Source organism: Suricata suricatta, chromosome 2 (genome assembly GCF_006229205.1).
Source record: "Suricata suricatta isolate VVHF042 chromosome 2, meerkat_22Aug2017_6uvM2_HiC, whole genome shotgun sequence".
NCBI classification, from domain to species: domain Eukaryota; kingdom Metazoa; phylum Chordata; class Mammalia; order Carnivora; family Herpestidae; genus Suricata; species Suricata suricatta.
Window position 1 is genome coordinate 74,896,003 of NC_043701.1, and position 19,555 is coordinate 74,915,557.

General features: G+C 39.9%; 1 protein-coding gene across 1 annotated transcript in view; it reads left to right on the top strand.

The window, feature by feature from the left end:
- Positions 1–11,870, top strand: part of ADAM22 (ADAM metallopeptidase domain 22) — a 228,201-nt gene extending 216,331 nt beyond the window's left edge. The window contains 5 exon segments of the mRNA XM_029928462.1: positions 483–569; positions 1,886–1,915; positions 6,281–6,404; positions 10,651–10,701; positions 10,704–11,870. Coding sequence (XP_029784322.1) covers positions 483–569; positions 1,886–1,915; positions 6,281–6,404; positions 10,651–10,701; positions 10,704–10,781 — 370 coding nt within the window. The 3' untranslated portion in view covers positions 10,782–11,870.
- Positions 11,871–19,555: the final 7,685 nt, after the last annotated feature.

Below are 19,555 nucleotides of genomic sequence, written 5' to 3' on the forward strand. Positions count from 1 at the left end.
CTTTTTTTTTTCATGCTGGAAAGAGAACTTTGCTCCTTTTAATTGTTCTTGGGGCATTATATACCCAAACCCCAGGTTGGAATTGCAGCCATCTGAATATTCTCAAAAAGCATCGTTATCATTTGAAAACCAAGGAGCCAAATGAGATGTGGCCTGGAAAAAGCCACTTTGGAGGTGGGTGAATGAGATCACTGACAGTACTATGATTGGAAGGCAGCTTCTGATTCACATGGGGAAACCACTGAAAAGACTTTCCCTGAAATGTTGACTACATTCGAGAATGCCTTGAGCCTTCTTGTAGCTGAGTTTATTCTCATGTCATTGTACAGACTGCCTCATAATCACCCAACATCCATCCTGGTTTATTTGCCATAGTCACTTGCATTTGGAGGGTGAAGAACATCCTTGCTAAGCTTGTGCTGTGTATTTTCAGATTTTCTATCTTGTTCTGCTTTCTTTGTTCCTTCCATTGCTTTCTGCAGGTATTTAAACCCATGGTTCAAAAGAGACTATAATGTAGCTAAGTGGGTAGAAGATGTGAATAAAAACACTGAAGGACCATACTTTAGGTATTTTATAAATTAATTTTATATCCTTTTCAATCTCTCCCAGCACATACAAATACTGTAGTGTGACTGGCTCTCTATCTTGTATCTCCCAATACAAGTTCCCATAGGTGGAAAGGGTCCTTGTTTATTTGCTGCCTTTTGATCTCTGTTTCTGGCTTCGTGAGCAAGTCTAGTTTTTTTTCCTGAATGTTTCAAATGAAGCCATTTGAAAGGGTTGCCATTTAGTGCATGTCTTCATCACCATCCTGAGCTTTTTTAGTAGCTTTCTCTTAATTTTATGCTATGTAGTGTTCTGTGGGCATGAAACATACTTTCCACTAATAAGGAAGCACCATTAACCTAAATAATTTAATGTCTAGAATTTAGCAGTTTCATAGTGCATTTTTCCTCCTCACTGCCTCAAGAGTGCATAGTGCATATGAGAAAATTTAAGGGAAAACGTGAAAAGAAACTGAATGAAATGTAGTGGCATTTTAGTGGCATTCAAGTAAAAACAGTGATTTAATGGAACTTAAAATTATCCAGAGAATCTTGACCACAAGAGAGTATATTGGATGAGTTGAGGTTTCATTTATTCAGTCCAACCATTTGTTCCCAGACAAGGCCAGTGCTGAGAAGTATCTTGTAGATTCACAACAACACAACCAAGGCACTTTTTATTCTAGTAAAATGGTTGTTGTCTAACACTTCAGCACAGAGCAGGAAGCGGATTGAAAACATGTTCTTGGTTCACAGAAGAGCAGAGTATCCCTACATTTTAGAAACTAGAATTTACTCAGTCCACTGCAGCACAGGCTAATGTCAGAAGTCAGAGAGAATTTCCAGGAGCTCTTAATGGCATTTTTTCACTCTTTCTAATATCAAAGTGATTTCCTAGAGGCAAATGTCCAATTTATATCTGACTACTTTGTGGACAACTAATGTAAAGAAAAATATGGACTCAATTACTACCTCTTCTGAACACAATTAATTTTCAGATTACTTTTTGCCATGACTTGGGTCAGCATTTAACAGATATCAAAATATGTACGTGTATTTAACTCTCAGCACCCATATAAGGTGGACTTTCTCTTCCAGTGTACCATTTAGTTTAGACATGTATAGTTTGAGAAAATGATTAGACTTACTCGCATTTTACTTTGATCCATACATTTGCATATGCCCCAAGGAAAGCATAACCCTGCCTGCTCACAATAATAAGTCCTGCTTTTATACCCCATCTTTCCCTCCTGCCCTGTTCCTCTGCTTTTACCACTTCCCCACACTGAACCTCATACACATACACTCACATTCAAACATCCCACCCTCACCTGTAGCTCTCAAGATGGCCAGCGTCAGGAAGACAGGTAAGATGATTTTGAATGTTATTTGGAATCTTGGCTCACCTGCAGTCCTGTTTCCCCTATCTATCTTCCTCAGGCTTGTGGGCAGATTGTAATTTGTATCAGCCATGGACCCCAAACAGAATGACTTTGGTCACATATGGGCTAGGGCTTTTATCCCTAAATGGACCTAGCATCTTTGCAACAATAATTTGTGAAATGGTACCCCGGAAGAGTTGTTTCACCTCCCCTGGGTCAGCTGAGTAGTTCATGTGGCTCCCAGAGAAGAGTTCACATTTCTTAAAATCAGCACCCAGGTCTGCCCAGAAGCTGCATGACTGAGCACAGTTTGGATGGGGAAATGCTTTAGTGCTCCTGGTTGCACGTGCAAAGCTGCAAGGGCAATTTTAGAGGGTTTCTTTATCTCCTCTTTTAAATGAGATGTCACCTCCCACAGTGGATGGCGACATTACAAATTCATTATTAAAATCCACAATAGTATATAAAGGCTAGATAAAATCCAGTGGAGGTTTATAATGTAAGTCTCATTTTAAAATGAATAATTGTTATATTGGTAGGACCTGAAACCCAACATGCAATTTTTGAGAAAGTTGTGAATAATCGAAGATACCTCAGAGCTTTTAACCATGATTCTAACATAAAAGAGGGAATTTCATCCATCCTCCGTCCAAACCAATCCTTATGTAGTGGCCCGAAGTGCATTCACACTCTGGCTTATGCTTTGCCAGCCCTGTGCTTAAGCTCAGATCTGTTTCAACAGTCACCAGGTTATTAGGATTACCTCCCCTGCCAAAACACCGATGAGGGCAAAGGTCATTTTATTAATCACTCGTATGGTATGGACTTTGTGGCATCCTTATCAAAATGCGGTAGGAACTTCATGAGTGCTGCAAACTGGTCCAAAGTACAGCCCAGCATTTAAAGTATTATATCCTCATCACTATGAAGAGCAAAGGAAATGCCAGAAGGTTTTGAGTGATGGTAGTGCCTCAGCTGTGCTCCCTTACACAGTTCTGTATCCGATACTGGTTGATCAAGTGGTTGCCAGCATAGGCTCAGGTCAAGCAGGACAAGAGCATTATCTCCCCATACTTACACCTTGGGGAGCAGTTCTGTTGCTGACAGTGCTTTACAAGCTCTGAGCAGGTATCCTTCCTCTTGAGTCTTATGCAGTTGATTACTCAGAGTCCCCCTTCCATGATCTTATGGAAAATGCAGTAACTTTGAAAAGAAACTAGTAATAATTATTTTGTATTGAGTGCCTGCTATGTACCTTTATCTTTTACCACATCGTGAGATATGGGCATTCTTACTCCTTTCTATGGATAGAGGAAACTGAGACATAACAAGTAACTCAGGGTAGCACAGCTAGTAAGTATAAGAATTATAATTACCAGCTTGGCTCTGACTTCAAAATCTGTTCCCTTTCTACATTGCTGTACTTGGGTCTATATTGACTATTTAAATTCTACCCTAGGATACGTTATAAATCCTTCTGGATTAGGCTACTATAAAATTTTCATCTGAACAAAGACAAGTGCATAAGGGTGGACCTGTGTCCCTCTTGTGTGACTGGCGTGGTTTCAGCCACTTCCGGGGGTCAGAACTGAGCTGAGTGTGGCCTTACAGGCATGTCTACAAAAGGCAAGCCCAGCAAGTCTGATGTGGCCACAAGATAGACCACAATCCATGGGCACACAGGCACTCATTGTGTGTAGCCTTAAATGGTACCCATTATGGTTATTATGGCTTTTTAAAATGCTATAATGATGATTGCTAACATTTGTTCACAGATTACTTTGTAAGTGAATGAGTTGGGCCGGTGCCTGGTTGTCAGTAAAAGCCAGATTGGAACTACCAGGCAACTAGCCTGGGTCAGAAAGGAACCTGGAGGCAGTTTTGAAGAAATGTCTCTTTAGACATGTGTTACAAGATTTTAGTTTGTTTTTGTTTCCCTAAACTGGTTTACCCTACCTTGTTCTCTGCTCTTATTCTGACTCCTCTTCTGGTGCCAGATATCCCCCCAAGATAGCACACTGTTGCACACCACCCAACCTTCAGGACAAGATTCCCCCTTGCCCCTATTAAAACTGTCCTGCTTGGCTTCTTTTTCCCTCAGGGTCCGTCCAAAGTGTCAGCTAGCTGGTGTATTCATGTGAGAGGAAGTATATGTGCAATTTCTTGGGGGATCTGGAGAATATATCCTGTTTTGTTTCACTCACCATTGGCTTTTGGCCATGGAAAACTATTTGGAGGAAATATTCCAGCACCCCTCATTGGGATGGCCTGGTATGTGTGCAGAGTTGGTCATTTGGACTCATGGCCAAGTGAATGACTGGCGTGACTGTGAAGTTATAAGCTAACAGCTCATGCTATGGACACATCCACACTGTAGCAAATTAAGAAGAGGACTCATTTTGTATGATCCCCTAAAGTAAACAAGATTTAGTTTTTTGTTCATGTACCCGACTAGCTTACCTGAACTTGGATATTGTAGTGATTAGGCTAAAAATCTGAACCCAGGTTAATGTCACTTGTTTTAGAAATATGTATTTTAAATACATAAATACAAAAGTTCATTCTCATTCTATACATACTGAATATGTTTCCTAGAGGTCATAGTCATATTGGAAATGTTTTCTTAAAATTAAAAACATCCTTAATTTCTGAATTAGAAAAAAAATGCAGTAGTACACTGCTTTAATAGGCTTTTGAAGGATTTGAAGTACTTACATTCTTAGTTTTACCCATGTGTTCCATAGTGGGGAGCCTTAGCACAAGAGAAGTCAAATATCTGTAATATTGTAACTGTTCACACTGCTAGAATATTAGACCAGTTCACACTGGTCCTGGACATTTTCCAAAACCAGAGGAGATGTTAGGAGTTACAGATTACAAGCAAATTAAAGCACTCTTGATTCTTAAAATTGAGCAAGAAAGGTCACATGAATCTCAGGACTTGTAGGAAAAAGTATTTTCAAATTTCAGTTGAATTTGGTGTCTGTAGCTTGGAAGCTGATTTCAAAACTACAGGAGAACTAGAGCAAAGCAAAATTATGTATGGGAACCAAAATTTACAATAAGGGGGAAAAAGAGCCTTCTTGGTGCTGTTGCATGCAGTGCAGTCCATCTCCCGCCTCCAGCGCCACCCTGCTGCTGACACTCCCAGGCTGTCAGTCACCCCAGCAGGTGAGGTGCTGGCTACTGCAGTAATACCTGTGCTCTAACGTGGCCATGTGACCACTTTAGCAGTGTGGCTCACAGCCACCTTGCACCAGGAGCTGAGAGCAGTCATGAATGCGGAGTGGTAGCATCTGTGAATAGATAGGTACTGCTGAATCAGCACATCTATTTCCGGCTGATACAGTGTAAGTGAACAAACTCTCAGCTGCTTTTTTTACTTTGAAGACAAGATAACAGATGTCAGCACTTCCTGTGAGCTCAGCCTAGTCACACATATTATCACTGCACAGGCAGAGTCCAACAAGAAGACCAGAATACAATCACAGCTCATGTGTACCTTTCATATGGAATATCCTCATGTTGGAGATAATACATGTTATCTAAATAGGAAGGGTATTTGTATTTTGTTTTCATTTATGTAAAATTCCAGTCAATAAAGTGTAGCCACCTTATTAGCATGACAAGTGCACCATACATGAGTTAGCAAAATCTACTTTTGTGGCAGAAAACCCTCTGCTGCCCAGAGATGCTGATTGTAGGAACTGATCAGACCATTTTTGTATGTTCTCATCAGACTCGTTGTTTGGCTGGAACTCTGCACTCCTTACTGCTTGCATGTTTACTAATTTATTATTAAAACCCATGTATTTGCCTTTGTTCTTTCACAACTAACACACTGGCCTCTGAATGCATGAGTTTTGTGTAAACTGGTGTGTGACTTTGCAACTAATAAATGTATCAATTGTATTATATTTTCAGAACTTAAAAATATAATTAGAATTACTGTATTAAAACACTTTTTACACTAAGTGGTAAAAATAAAGCAGAATAGTCATATGTTTTGCATTTAATTTACCATTATGAGCTCTTAGAATAATTTTATCCCTTCTCCATTTTAGCTTTTTATCTATTCTATAGGAAACTTCATGACTGGCTTTTCTAGTTGAAGAGTCTGATTCTGTGTGCTAACATTTAAACAATCCATTGCAGTTATGATATTAGGAAAATAAAATTTCAGCATTCCAGTGTTGTGAAGAACAGAGAATCTCCCTGTAGTTAAACCTTTGCAGTAGTGGCTTATGAAAATTGCAATCAGAGGGATTGTTTTGAACCTACTTTTCAGATGTCTGAAAGAGATGTTAGGCAGTCACATAACATTTATTTCATGTATTCTCAACGCCTCAGGACTCTATCTCCTGCCAAGTCTCCTTCCTCATCAACTGGGTCTATTGCCTCCAGCAGAAAATACCCATACCCAATGCCTCCACTTCCTGATGAAGAGAAGAAAGTGAACCGACAAAGTGCCAGGGTATGTGGAAACTTCTGTACACTAACAGCCTCAATCAGTGTCATTTATCTATGAGTTCATAGTTTAAAAGAGCCATTTTAACTTCTTTATTAAAAAAAAGGGAAGATTTTCAAGATTCCGTTGAAAAATGGAAGATACTTGGAGCTGTGGGGGTTCAGATTTATATTTGCAAATGAGCTTAATTAGTGAATTAATTAATTCTAGTGATATTTGGTATGTTTTAATCATTCATTGCTATGTATTTATATCTTTTATTATGCATTATAGCTACTGTATGACAGTCTGGAAGAAAAACAAAACAGAATGTATTTTGTTTTATCAGTTTTTTAATATACCTGGAAATGCCAGAGAGTAAATAAACTAGCCTTATCTTCATGCCTAATTTGCTTACTCAGGCTTTTTACTGGCTAATAATACCCAGTAAGACTTTATAAATCAGATCCTGTGACAGAAAGTTAGACCAGTGGCTTGGAGGTAGGGGTGGAATTTGGATACAAGGAATTTAGATATATAAGAAAATCTCTAATATTAAAAAATATGGCACTAGTATGGTAAAATTTAGCAACCTTTTGTCTTTTAAAAAGCAAGATTTATTTTATTTTATTTTTTAATGTTTATTTATTTTTTGGGAGAGAGAGACACAGACACAGACCGAGCGGGAATGGGGGAGGGGCAAAGAGACAGAGACACAGAATCTGAAGCAGGCTCCAGGCTCTGAGCTGTTAGCACAGAACCTGACTTGGGGCTCAAATTCACAGATGGGGAAATCATGACCTGAGCCAAAGTCAGACAGTTAACCAACTGAGCCACCCAGACACCCCTAAAATGCCAGATTTAAAAACATGTAAGAGCTGATTATATAAAAATATGGTTCACCAGAAGCATTTATTTATTTATTTAGTTTTCTTTTTTTAGTTTATCATTGGATCTTCACATAGAAGAATCCAATCTTTTTTATTTTTTTAATAAAGTATTATATTTGTATACTATAGTAATATAATTTATTATACTATTGTCTACACTGTTACATTAGTTTCAGGTGTGCCAGAAATTTCCTTAAATATGGAGTCCTCTTTTACACTTTAATTATGGTTCCACTCACTTCACAGTGTTCCCGGAATACATTCATTATGTGAAATTTGAGAGATAGTCGAGTGTAGAGAGGCAGACTAGCCCTCAGAGAGGCTTAAGTGAAAGATATAACTAAAGAATAATTACTTTTATTGATATCCCAAGTTCTTTTGTGGTCAGTTACAATGTAATGTTGATCTTCTTGGAAATAATTTTTAGATAAAATAAAAAAATGGAGCTTTAAAAGCCTGGGCAGATTTATTGGCTAGTGGGTCTTGGGTTCCTAGGTGTTTTGGTTTAGAAAGATATTTCAGAGCCTCTTTGATCCTGAACTTAAGTAATGGAGTCTAAGATAAACATAAATCATTCCAATTTTAACTCAATCAATTCACAATAAGAAAACACAACTCACTAAAAACAGATTAGATTACTATGATCAAAAAGACTTTAAAACCAATCGGTGGTGTTTTGTGAATTATGTGAAAAATTACCTTCCCATGTTCATATGGGTAATGGTAAAAGGCAGAAAGGAAGAAGAAAATTCAGATTCCCAGCACTCAGTTTTCTGACTTTAAATAACAGAACTGTTGGGGCGCCTGGGTGGCTCAGTTGGTTAAGCGTCCAATTTCAGCTCAGGTCACCATCTCACAGTTTGTGGGTTTGAGCCCTGTGTCAGGCTCTGTGCTGACAGCTAGTTCAGAGCCTGGATCCTGTCTTTGGATTCTGTGTTTCCCTCTCTCCTGACCCTCCCCTGCTCGCTCGCTCTCTCTCTCTCTCTCTCTCTCTCTCTCTCTCTCTCTCTCTCTCAGAAATAAATAAAATAAAACAAACAAACAAAAAACAGAACTGTTAGTAGGCATCCAATTGTTCATGACATGAGTATGTGGTAATGAAATCCAAGGCCAATGTCATTCCTCAGACAATTGTTAAAGTATAACACCCCACATTTTATGTCTGATAAGTTGTCTACATTGCTGTTTTGCTTTATTTGGGGGATATTTTTTCAACTGTTGTCATGCCATGGTACAGGCTATTAATGTCCCCACATGAAAGCCCTGAAAATGACAGCTCCCCAGAGGACATGGCTGGCCTGTGGCCTCTTCCCTGGGATGAACGGGGCAATTGTGAAGACTGCAACCCCATGGACACTGTGAAAGGTCGATGGCTCCATCCACCATGGAACATCCACATGAGCACTTAGCAGAATCCTGCAGAATAGGCAGCCCCCATCTCTGGGCTGTTGATGAGGGCTGTGGAGAATCAAACAAGCAGATCTTTTTTTACCAGCAGCCTCTCCATTATAGCCCTCTAGAAATGACCAGAGTCATGTCTGTTCCTAACAGTGATGGCTTGGCAATTCTCTGGGATAATGGTGATCTTCAGGTTCCTCCAGTGTCCTCCCTCTGTTCCCTTTTCTGCAAGCTGTCACTTACCAATTTTCTTACCATTTGAGAGAAAATTGGAGTCACTGATGCTGAAGTTATTACCTTTATTACTCCATACTGTCATCTGAGCATCAATCCAGATCTTCTTACCCAGCAAACACCCTGTTTAACCATTTATTTTCACTAGACCCCACCAACGGGGTCACACACAAACCTTCTTAGAGTTGAGAGATTTGGTCTCCAAAGGGTGAGAATACAGGTGGCTCTCCCACAGTCTTTGTGGAGTAGCCAATGTGACTATTCAGAACAAGATTTCCGTGAAGATTCAAGAGAACCTATTAAGGGAACCTATGTAGAAATATCCACATTGTCACTTAGCTGTTTTTCCTTTTTATGTCCCAGAAACTTTTTAGGTATACAATGACATGCCTCAGAGTTTCAGTAAAAATGGAATTTTGGATTAATTTGGATGTAACTTAAGTCACACTGGTCTCTAGACTTTACTCCTGTTTATAAAAGTATACCCAAATCATATTGCCTGGAAACAATATTTTATCAGCCTGGTCATCTTCCTTTTTTTTTAATTGGCCACCCTGGTGAACTGAGTTGCATTTATATTTGATCATGCCAGACGTGTTTATAGTTTATTAAAGCAATTACTGAACACTGTAGCAATTAGATTGGAACAGGACTAGTGTACAGAACTGGTGGCAGAGGTAAGGAGGGGAAGAGATGAGGGAATTAAAGAATTGGCATCGTGCTATGGATGCGTCATTCTACTCTAATGGGTTTCCTGGGAGAGGACAATTTTCTAGGAGACACTGATGGATTTGGAGAGAGGATGGCCTGGTGATAGGCCACAGCAGTGATTTCTAAGTGGGTGGTAGTGGTGTTGATGGAATCATACTTTCCCAAGGTCAGTACTTCTCAGTGCTGGCTATATATGGGGATTGTTTGAGGCTTTTAGACTGTGCCGATGCCTGAGTCCCACCCAGAGACCCAGAGAGATTTTGAGTTAGTTGGTCTGATGAGCAGCCCAGGCAGTAGGAATTTAAAAACATCCTCAGATCCTTGAAATGCGCAGGTGGGTTGAAAACCACTGCTTTAGAAGGCCATATCGGAACCCTGGGGAAGAGGAATGCATGTGTGGTTTAAAAAAATCACATTTTAAATTATTTTATTTCATTTGAGACATACTATTTAATCTATTGAAGTTTTTGAGTAACAGTAAATGAAGATGTGGGGGGTTTTGTATTAAAAGGTGGCACTTGCTGAAAAGGGTGAGACACAGGTTTAGAGGAAGGAGAAAGCTAGAAAGTAGAGTATTTATTTTATCCATTTATTAGATGTCCTAAGACTGTGCTTTCACAACCACGTAAGTATGGACGGATTCACCAACTCTTTTTCATCTTCATAGCTCAGAATATACCTGTTTCCAGGGCACCAGGGTTGTTCAGTCAGTTAAGCATCTGACTTCAGCTCAGGTCATGGCGTCATGGTTTGTGGGTTTGAGCCCCACATCAGGCTCTGTGCTGACAGCTCACAGCCTAGACCCTGGTTCAGATTCTGTCTCCCTCTCTCTCTGCCCCTCCCTTGGCCTCTCCCTCTCCCTCTCCCTCTCTGTCCCTCAAAAATAAACAGTAAAAAAATGAAAATAAAAGAATATGCCTGTTTTCTGCTTTCACAATGTACAATTTTGCTTCTCTCTGTTGTGCAGCTATGGGAGACATCCATTTAAGATCCACTGTTTACATGCGATACATCAAAACTGTTTACTTCAACTTTTATAGAAGCCCAGCCTCACGGAAGCACTGCAAATCTCTCTGCTCTTCAGACAGTACAGAGACCCTCTGAGACGCCACAGGGGAGACGAAGCCGAGTTTCACATCTGGATACCATTTTCTTTTTGTCACTGGCTTAGGAGTTAACTGAACCATGAAAAGAACTACTGAAATGTTACACTATAACATGGAACAGTAAAGGTACTGGTATGTTAGTGGATAATCCGCATGACAGATATATGTAGAAATCTCACTAAAATTAACTCAAATGACCCAAATGTAGCAAGTTTCCTAAGGGACAATAGTGGATTCAGAACTGGCATTCTGAAGCACATCCTCATTGTAGACAGTAATGCTATGTGCATGAAGCTTCTGTTTATTGCTTTCCACATTTAAGGAAACAACATCCCATAATAGAAACTAGCATGCAGGGCTAAGGCATATAGGATTTTTCTGCAGGACTTTAAAGCTTGAGAGGCCAATATCCCATATGCGAACTCTAAACATGTATCTTTATTTTTGTTTTGTTTTTTTACTTTTCATATTTATATCAGCATACAAGGACAATTGTACATATGTAAACATTTTTAAAATAAAAAGAAAGGAACTGTTACACACAAGTATATTTTGCCAAATGCCTAAACATAATCAGTAACAGTCACATCGTCGTCATCCATCAAATCGTCTTTAAAGATTATAAGCAGATGATGTTGTAAATATAGTGGTCAGTGCCCTAAGTGTGTCTCTCTCTAATTGGTATTCGTCCTCCAAAACATGCGATATCTTTTTAAACTGTGCACAGTCTGGAGGCAGTTTTATTGAGTAATTGAACCAGAGAACAAAATGCCCAGCAAACCTGGGGCTTCCACGCTTGCTGGGGCAGGGGTTCAGGAGCGTAGCCTCTCTGCAGCCTCCGGGCACTCTGATGCTGATGGCTGCTCCCCGGGAGTCCGCCAGCCAGTGCTGCCTCAGCAAGCTGTTCTCTCAGTATCAGAGCACGGCTAGTCTCACCCTGGAGGCCCGTGGGCCCCTCAGCAGCATGCCCTGCTGACCTTAAGCAAGTGTACCAAAGACACGTGAGACCAAGGGCCGCTAATACATTGGTGGCTTCCAACTTGCCAACACTCTAACCCTTTGTGGCCTCAATTTTTGTTCTTTGACAAAACTTTTTTAGCTACCCTTAAATGTAAGATGAATGACTTGTTTTAATAAAGCCAACTTTTACACGATTTATCAAGGATATTTATCATCATTAGGGTGTGAATCTGACAGGTCATTCCACACTGACGTGGAAGCAGAATGAGGGAGGGTTCTACCAGCTGGGCTGGGAAGCCGCACCAGGCCACAGAGGGTTAGAAGAAACCTAAAGCCACCGTGTGTGATGATTGTGAAGTTACCCAAACAGCTGGCAGGGGAAAGAATCTGACGTTTTGAACTTTGTTTTTTAATCCATAGAAATCTATGTTAATGTTCCTTCTTTAACACCAAAGTTGGACAGCTGTTAAAACGCAGCTGTGTCATACTGAAAGAAAGCTTCCCCTGGTAAGGCTACTCTAGTGAACTCAGACATTGATGGGATCAATCCAATGCTTTGATGTGAAGAGTACTTCTGAATTTCCTCATTTTCTTTCCTTTTTCTTGAGAGGAATGGAATCTGCAGACAAGATTTCAGAAATATCCTAAATTTGATCTCTCCCAGTAGTGTCCATGGTCAAAATCCATTTCATCTCCACATATGGTCATCTTAGATGCCCAAACTGAAGGGCCATGTTAGAGGCAGTATTTTATACTCTATGGTAAGACTCTATGGTCTTCTGTAATGGACCTCTCTTCTGAAAGTCTTTGAAAATGTTTGACAAGCAATTTAATCATTCAAAACTATAAAGTGTTTGTAAACAGCACTTTTCAGGATAGGAAGGGATGTGATTGTCGATACTACAATAAAATCCATCAGATTAAGATTTGGGTGAGTGTTGGGTGACTATGCCATGTATTCAAATGAAGGACAGGAGGGCAGACAGATTTAAAGATGTAGCAAATAAAGTGGCTTTTGACCAAGATCACTTTAATGCACTGAATATTTTCTGGTATTGAGTGTATAAAATGCTAATGTTATAAGATTTATTTTGACTATAAAAGAGTTTATAGATTTGAATGTAAGGTACTTTGTGTAAATATGCTTCCTAGTTATGGTTAAATAAACCCTAATTTGAAAGAATTTACAAATGGGGAACTACTTGTCAACAGATTGCCCCGCCAACATACTTCCCTTACATTCCCAGTTATTTTTACATGAGAATGATTATTTCAAGTAAAAGTCACTGTAACATGCCTTTTGGGAGACATAGTTGTTTGTAGTCAGGCTCCTTGGTAATAACTTTCATACGGAACTGAATGAAAGGCATTTGTTTTATTTGCAGGGAGATTATGATTTTATAGTAGCTTTAATGTTCTATTCTGGGTATCTGCCTAAGAATGTTTGAACATTCTTATAGCCATTTGTAGAATTCTTTGACAAGTTTATAATCGTAGTGGATACTTTTGAGAAATACCTATTTGGGTAGTCATGGTTGGTATTTAGATTATTAAATCTAAATATTTATGACTTTTCACCCACAGAAGCGGGGAAAGTGGACCTACAGCCCTATACACAAGCACAGCATTATTTTTAATATATTTTAGAGAGGAATTTGAGGTCACCAGAGCAGTTTGTATCATGCAGCTAATACTTATCGCCCCCAGTCAGTTATTAGGACTGTTAGCTAAGCAGAGAAGAGTGGTTCATTGGCCTTTCTGTTCCATTGTATGCCTTTTTCTTCTCTTTCTAAAGTTTTTTGCCTAGATAAAACTTCAGATTGACAACAGTGCTGCCTGTGATGGTCTGTCTGTCCACAGATGTTGCAGGATAGCAAATTCTGACTTAAAGAAACATTAAAATCTCTTTATTAAGAGTGATCACAGGTGGGTGGGGGTAAGAGGAAGCCCCTGAAGGAACTGAGGTCAGATGTACTGGTCTGTGTCCAGCCAACTCTTTCTCCAGTCAGGCAGTGGCAGTCTTCTCAGGAGTCCCTCAGCCGGAAAATGGTCCCCAGGTCACGTGCAATCTGTGGGAAGGAATCCACTCAAACAGCACAGCATAGTGAGGGCTTTCCATTTACCTTAGTTGGTCTATAGTTTAGAGAAACCCAGGGCTGTTCCTTCAAAAGAAGTTTGACTAATAAAGTCAGTGTAGGGTTGAAATGCCAAACATACTTTTTGAGAGGTGCTTTATTAAGTGATACTATTTTCTTTTTCCTTTGGCTTTAAAAAGGCTTTTAAATTTGTCTTTATATATAAGGTCAGTCTGGTGTAGATTTCTGTGCATAAGATGGCTAGGGTTTCTAAAAGAAGTTGTTGATAAAATTAGATCTTTTCTCTGCTTCCTGAAGAAAAGGACTATGTTTGATTTTCATCACAGCCTTACATTTCTTTTGTTGTTGTTGTTGATTCCCTTGCAAACTTGAATAATTTAACCTGTCCATTGTCCCAGATCTTTTATGGCTACTTTACCTTTTGCTTTTTTGGATTTTTAAATTTTTTTAATTTTCTTAATATTTACTTATTATTGAGACAGAGAAACAGAGCATGAGTAGAGGAGGGGCAGAGAGAGAGGGAGACACAGAATCTGAAGCAGGCTCCAGGCTCTGAGCTGTCAGGATAGAGCCTGATGTGGGACTTGAACCGTGAGATCATGACCTGAGCCAAAGTTGGACACTTAACCAAGTGAGCCACCCAGGCACCCCTTGGATTGTGTTCTTTACTTTTTAAAGTTAACCTGTGGGCCAGACGAGATATATTTTTATTCCCTTCTTTACAAAATCAAGCTTGTTTATTTACTTCATCCATTCTTCATTTCCTGTTGTCAGGTACTTCTACTTTAACTTGTATATTTAGTGTTTTAATATGTCCTTGTGTCGTTCAACATGATAATAAATCCTTACCTAAAGAGAAGACTATTTTACTTTATTTTACTTAAACATAAAGGAAGGGTAGTTTACTGGGAGGAGGCGGAGTAGCTGGCAGTGCTGAGATGTGGCACTGACTGGACGGAAGGAACAAAGGGCAGCCAGCCACTTGCAGCCACAGCTTGAGGACACGACTGCCAGCTGCTGCCGAGGGCACCCCCTAGGGCAGCGTATTATAAATTCCATCCTACCAGTTGGTAAGTTGCCATCAGTTTTTCATGAAATGTTTTGACTTCCCTTGGTGGCCTAACACCTACGTTTCAGGGTCCTGATGGTCTTTTTCCTTTTCCTTTCATTTTCCCCTAAAACTGCTACACACATTTTCCTTGTTGTTCAATGGAGTCCAGGTATATTTCTCATTCTACTAGCTTAAAATATATGAAAGGCAGGTATTTCTATGGGATAGGGTTTAATTTGAGGCTTAGTAATTTTTTTTGGTTTGTCCCCTCAGTTATTTTCTGAGTAGATAAAACTATTCGGTTTTGGATGCAGCAACTCTCCTCCTGGCATGGGAGTGCTAAGCACTTTCTGAAACAGCTTCCCGTTTGTTGGATTGTGAGGAGCCCAGACTGCTCTTGTCAATCAGTCAAGAGGCAGCAGCCCATCGTCTGGGTGTCTGGATGCATGTGTGCGTGCGTGTGCAACCTCATGTGGTAGGACCCTGGGTGCGTGCTCATAGCATATGCTGTGCGGGCAGGTGCCGTTAATTCTGAGAGGAGCTTTCCCAGATATTCATCAAATGAAGATGCAGCAGGACTTTAGAAATCAGGGCATAATATTTCTCTTCATATTTTATTCATGGTTTTGTCAAGCCCCCCAACAAGGAGCACCATCTGGTTCAGTTTATAAGTAGAAAAACAAAACATTCAGAAACAAAAATCTGCCTGGCAGTTTTGTCCTTTATCTCCAGGGCATGACAAAGAGTAAGCATCCTCACCTACGGAGGCTGAGAGATGCTTCCAAACCGTTCCGACTCCTATTCAGTAGCTTGTCAACCCTTTTCTCCTGACTAGTAACTTTGTCATGGAGGTAAGTCCCTTCTTGGCTAAAGTGGCACTGGGGAGAACCACAGGGTGCAGAATAGGAGGAAGAGAGGCACCTGTAGTCCTCTCAGTGGCAGCTGGGCATGGATTACGCAATGTTAGAAGTCACTGAGAGATTGGTCCTTGGGTATGTTTTCAGGATGGAGGGGGGGATAGAAGGTAGTGAACCTAGGGAAGTCATGGGGTATTTAGTCCTACAAAGGAGCAGAAGGGAGACGCACATGGACCCAAAGGCCAAGTGTGCAGAAGGTGATCACTGGGGGTGTGGTGTGGACAGAGGGGCTGAATGCCTATGACAGACCTATATACTTTGCAGTTTTACTGAGTGTTGGCTCTATAAATACTTTATGGGCCAGTCCATGTTAGGCCAGTCACCTTTGCTGAGTATGTCCCTGTTTCACTGTTCATAAAACCTGAATCGAACAGATAGGTACTTCAAGGCTGGCAGGGTTTTGCTCCAGGGCACCATTATTTCATGGTTTTGGGTATCCTTAAAATCAAAACCAGAGAAAATGTAGGGTGTCTTTTAGTGTTGTTTTTTTTTTTTTTATAAAAAGGCATACAATGAGACTAGCAATCTTAAGATAATGCACTTACAAAATCATCAATAAAGTTTTCAGAGTTTAGGAAGAGAAGGATATCTTCCTTCTCTTACGTTAAAAAGTTTCAGATGTGGATTTTTGTGTTTTAATGGTCAAGCTCTAAAATAATGCAAACAGCCCCCAAATCTTGAAACATAGCGGTGCTAAGTTATACTTGATAACACATTATGGAAAGTGCTGATATGAATTAGTAATTTATTCAGTAATGATATGAGTTCTTGCTAAATTATACACTGCCTGATTAGAAACCCCACTTTTCTTTCCTAATCTAGCACAAAACACAGCTATGATTCTATAGCCAGTCTTTTTAATGGGTAAAAATGACCCAACACCTTTGTTTTGTATGGGAAACTTATTTTGTTTTTAACACTAACTTCAAAAGTGCTTAACAAAAGGTTTGTTCAGGATAACTAAGCATGTATGTCCTTTTTAAACTTGCTGAAAGAAACTTACCCCTCCAATCCAGCATCCGAAAAAGACAACTTCTTTAAGGAACTGGGCATTCTAACTAAACATAGCAGCTTTTATGTTAGCCAAGGTAGGTCTGCGCTAGTGTTTTCCACAAGCATCATCTTAAGGGGTGATATCCATCTACAGCTGGTGGAAGCCACTTCATGGTGAAGTGTTAATAGCAGCATGATTTCACTTTTGGTAACCAGGTAATCATGTGTATATACTTAAGATTGGCTTCCTTTTAATATATTCTCTCTGTTCCTCTGCACTTCAGGTTCTTAAGCTATTTTAAAAATAACTGGGTTTTGGCATTCACCAACTGAAATGTATATGGCAACTGCTTTCCTGAGCAAGCGTGATGTGTTTTATGGCTGTTCAAGTTATCAAGTTGTTCTGATATTGTAGGTATACAAAATCTTACTGTTTTTAAAGGTCACTGTAATTTGAGGTTCAAATTTCTGGCACAATTTTATTTGTATTCACTTCTGAAGCTAAAAAGATACCACGATTTTCTATGTTACTCTCATTGTAACATCAATAAAGTGACTTTCAATAAAAGATTTTATGTTATTTTGATGCCTGTCTCCCTTTAATCCTGTTATTCTCCCAGTCATGGTTTCTCTTTCAGAAGCATGAGGAAAAGTACAGCGATCCTGCAGTAAAGCCTGACCGCTCACTTCATTGGAAATTTCCTCAGCAGGCAGAGTTTCCCTTATCCATCAGCCTTGCCTCATAAGTACTTCTGTCTGAAAGTTTATTTTTGAGAGACAGAGTATGAGGGAGGGACAGAGAGAGGGAAACACAAAATCCAAAGTAGACTCCAGGCTCTGAGCTGTCAGCACAAAGCCCCATGTGGGGCTCAAACTCCCAGACTGCGAGATCATGACTTGAGCCGAAGTCAGATGCCCAACCAACTGAACCACCCAGATACCACCAAGGTACTGTTTTAATGTTGGAGAAACAGAAGTCATTGACTAGAGCTTGTGTGTTTATTAGGAGATTAAAAAACTTACGATTACATATAGCTCCATTTCTTATATTTGTAATATTTTAGGCATAGAACACAAACAGTAACACACTCAGCTGAGCAAAAGCAAAGTCTAGCTGGGATAGCACAAGTTTCAGCTCACGTGCCTCTCGGGGATGGACAGTACCACCCGGAGCATCATACCTGAATGGAGTCTCACCTCCACTCTGGCTCAAAGGGAGTGAGGGCTGTGATTGCTTATACAGGGCTGCTGTGGTGTCAATCCAGCTTCTGTGGCCACGTTCCTACGGAGTGCTTGAGAACTGGTTACATATAAGGACTTTATAAATCATAAATCTCCTGAAACACAAGACTCATGCACATCTATCCAAAATTAAATTAAGTCTTGAGTTGGCATAATTTGAGGAACTTTATCTCTAAGTTGGAAGTATTCAAGCTCGGGCTCACACTTGATCATGCTCCCACTAGATGCTTTCAGAAGAACAGATCAAGAAACAGTTTTAAGAATTGGGTGAGACTACACTGGAAGTATATCATGAATGAAACACAGAACCCAACATAAAATAGAAATAAGGCAACCCGAGATTCTCTTGTAATGAAGACTTTGGCTGTAACTGAAGAACGGGGATGGATATGTCAAATTTGTCAAGGGGAAGGAAACTTTCTAACTGTAGGGACATAACTGAAGACCAGGCTCCACACTTTCGGAAAGACACCATGAAAGTAGATGTGGAGGAGATAAGGAGACTTGCTACAAGGAGACTTGCTACAAGGTATCAATAATTAAAACTGAGTTAAATGTTTCAAGAGACACTCTTTCGCAATACTTCAGCATCTGTCCAAAAAGCAAATTCAGAACCATGATTGATGCAGCACCCTGTGGAACTTACCAGAGCAGCAGGATCGTTCACACATGGTCCACAACTTTGGGCTAACAGAGGCCTTCTCCTTATATTAGGGTCACCCAGGAAACTACCATTTCCTTTAACTGTCCCTTCCTTGTGGGATCCTAGTGAGTGTGAATCAGACAGCAAGTGCTGGGGCTATAACAGTGAGTTCTCTGCCTCCTCGTCCTCTGAGCCTTCTTTGGCCCTTTTCTAGAAAGCTCAGGCTCAAGCCAAGCTTTGTGGTCTCACAAGCAATGTATCTGGAATGAAACCTAGATTCACTGTGTGATATAAAGGCTGCCTCACATATGTAGTCCAGGTGTGACTACTTGACATAAATACTTAAGGCTGAATATTTATAAAATTAATATACTTGAACAATATTTGAAAAAATAACCAAGTGAAATGAGGCTGAAGATCCTTAGAAATGTTTTATTTTTTCATTGGTTGACAACTAATTGATCATCGGAATGCTGTCACACTGATGCCCTAAAATAAGACAGATAAGCTGCTCGCAGGGAGAAAACAGGCTGTCTGCATCACGTTTCACCTGTTGTGTTCTCTTGCACGAAAGAGCAAACAGGCCAGCTTTAAATCCAAGAAACAGAAACTTTATTGGTGCTTATTAAACCAATGTACTTTTTCATGTTCAGAACTATCCCATGGAGTATGTATTAATCTCCTTTTCAAAATAGTGAAATTGAGGCTCTGAGATTATCTGAGAAGAGACACAGCCAGTACTGAAATCCAAATCCTACTTAAAAAGCACATGGTTTAAAATTTTTTTTTTAAGTCTTCCATTATAAATGTAGAACGTGCTCATCAGAGATTATTTGGAAGAGTAGTAAGTAGGGGAAAAAAAAAATGAACTCATGACCCTGACTCTCAGTGGTAGCAACATCAGTATCTTGGTTCTCTCTTTCCAGTCCTGCTGTGT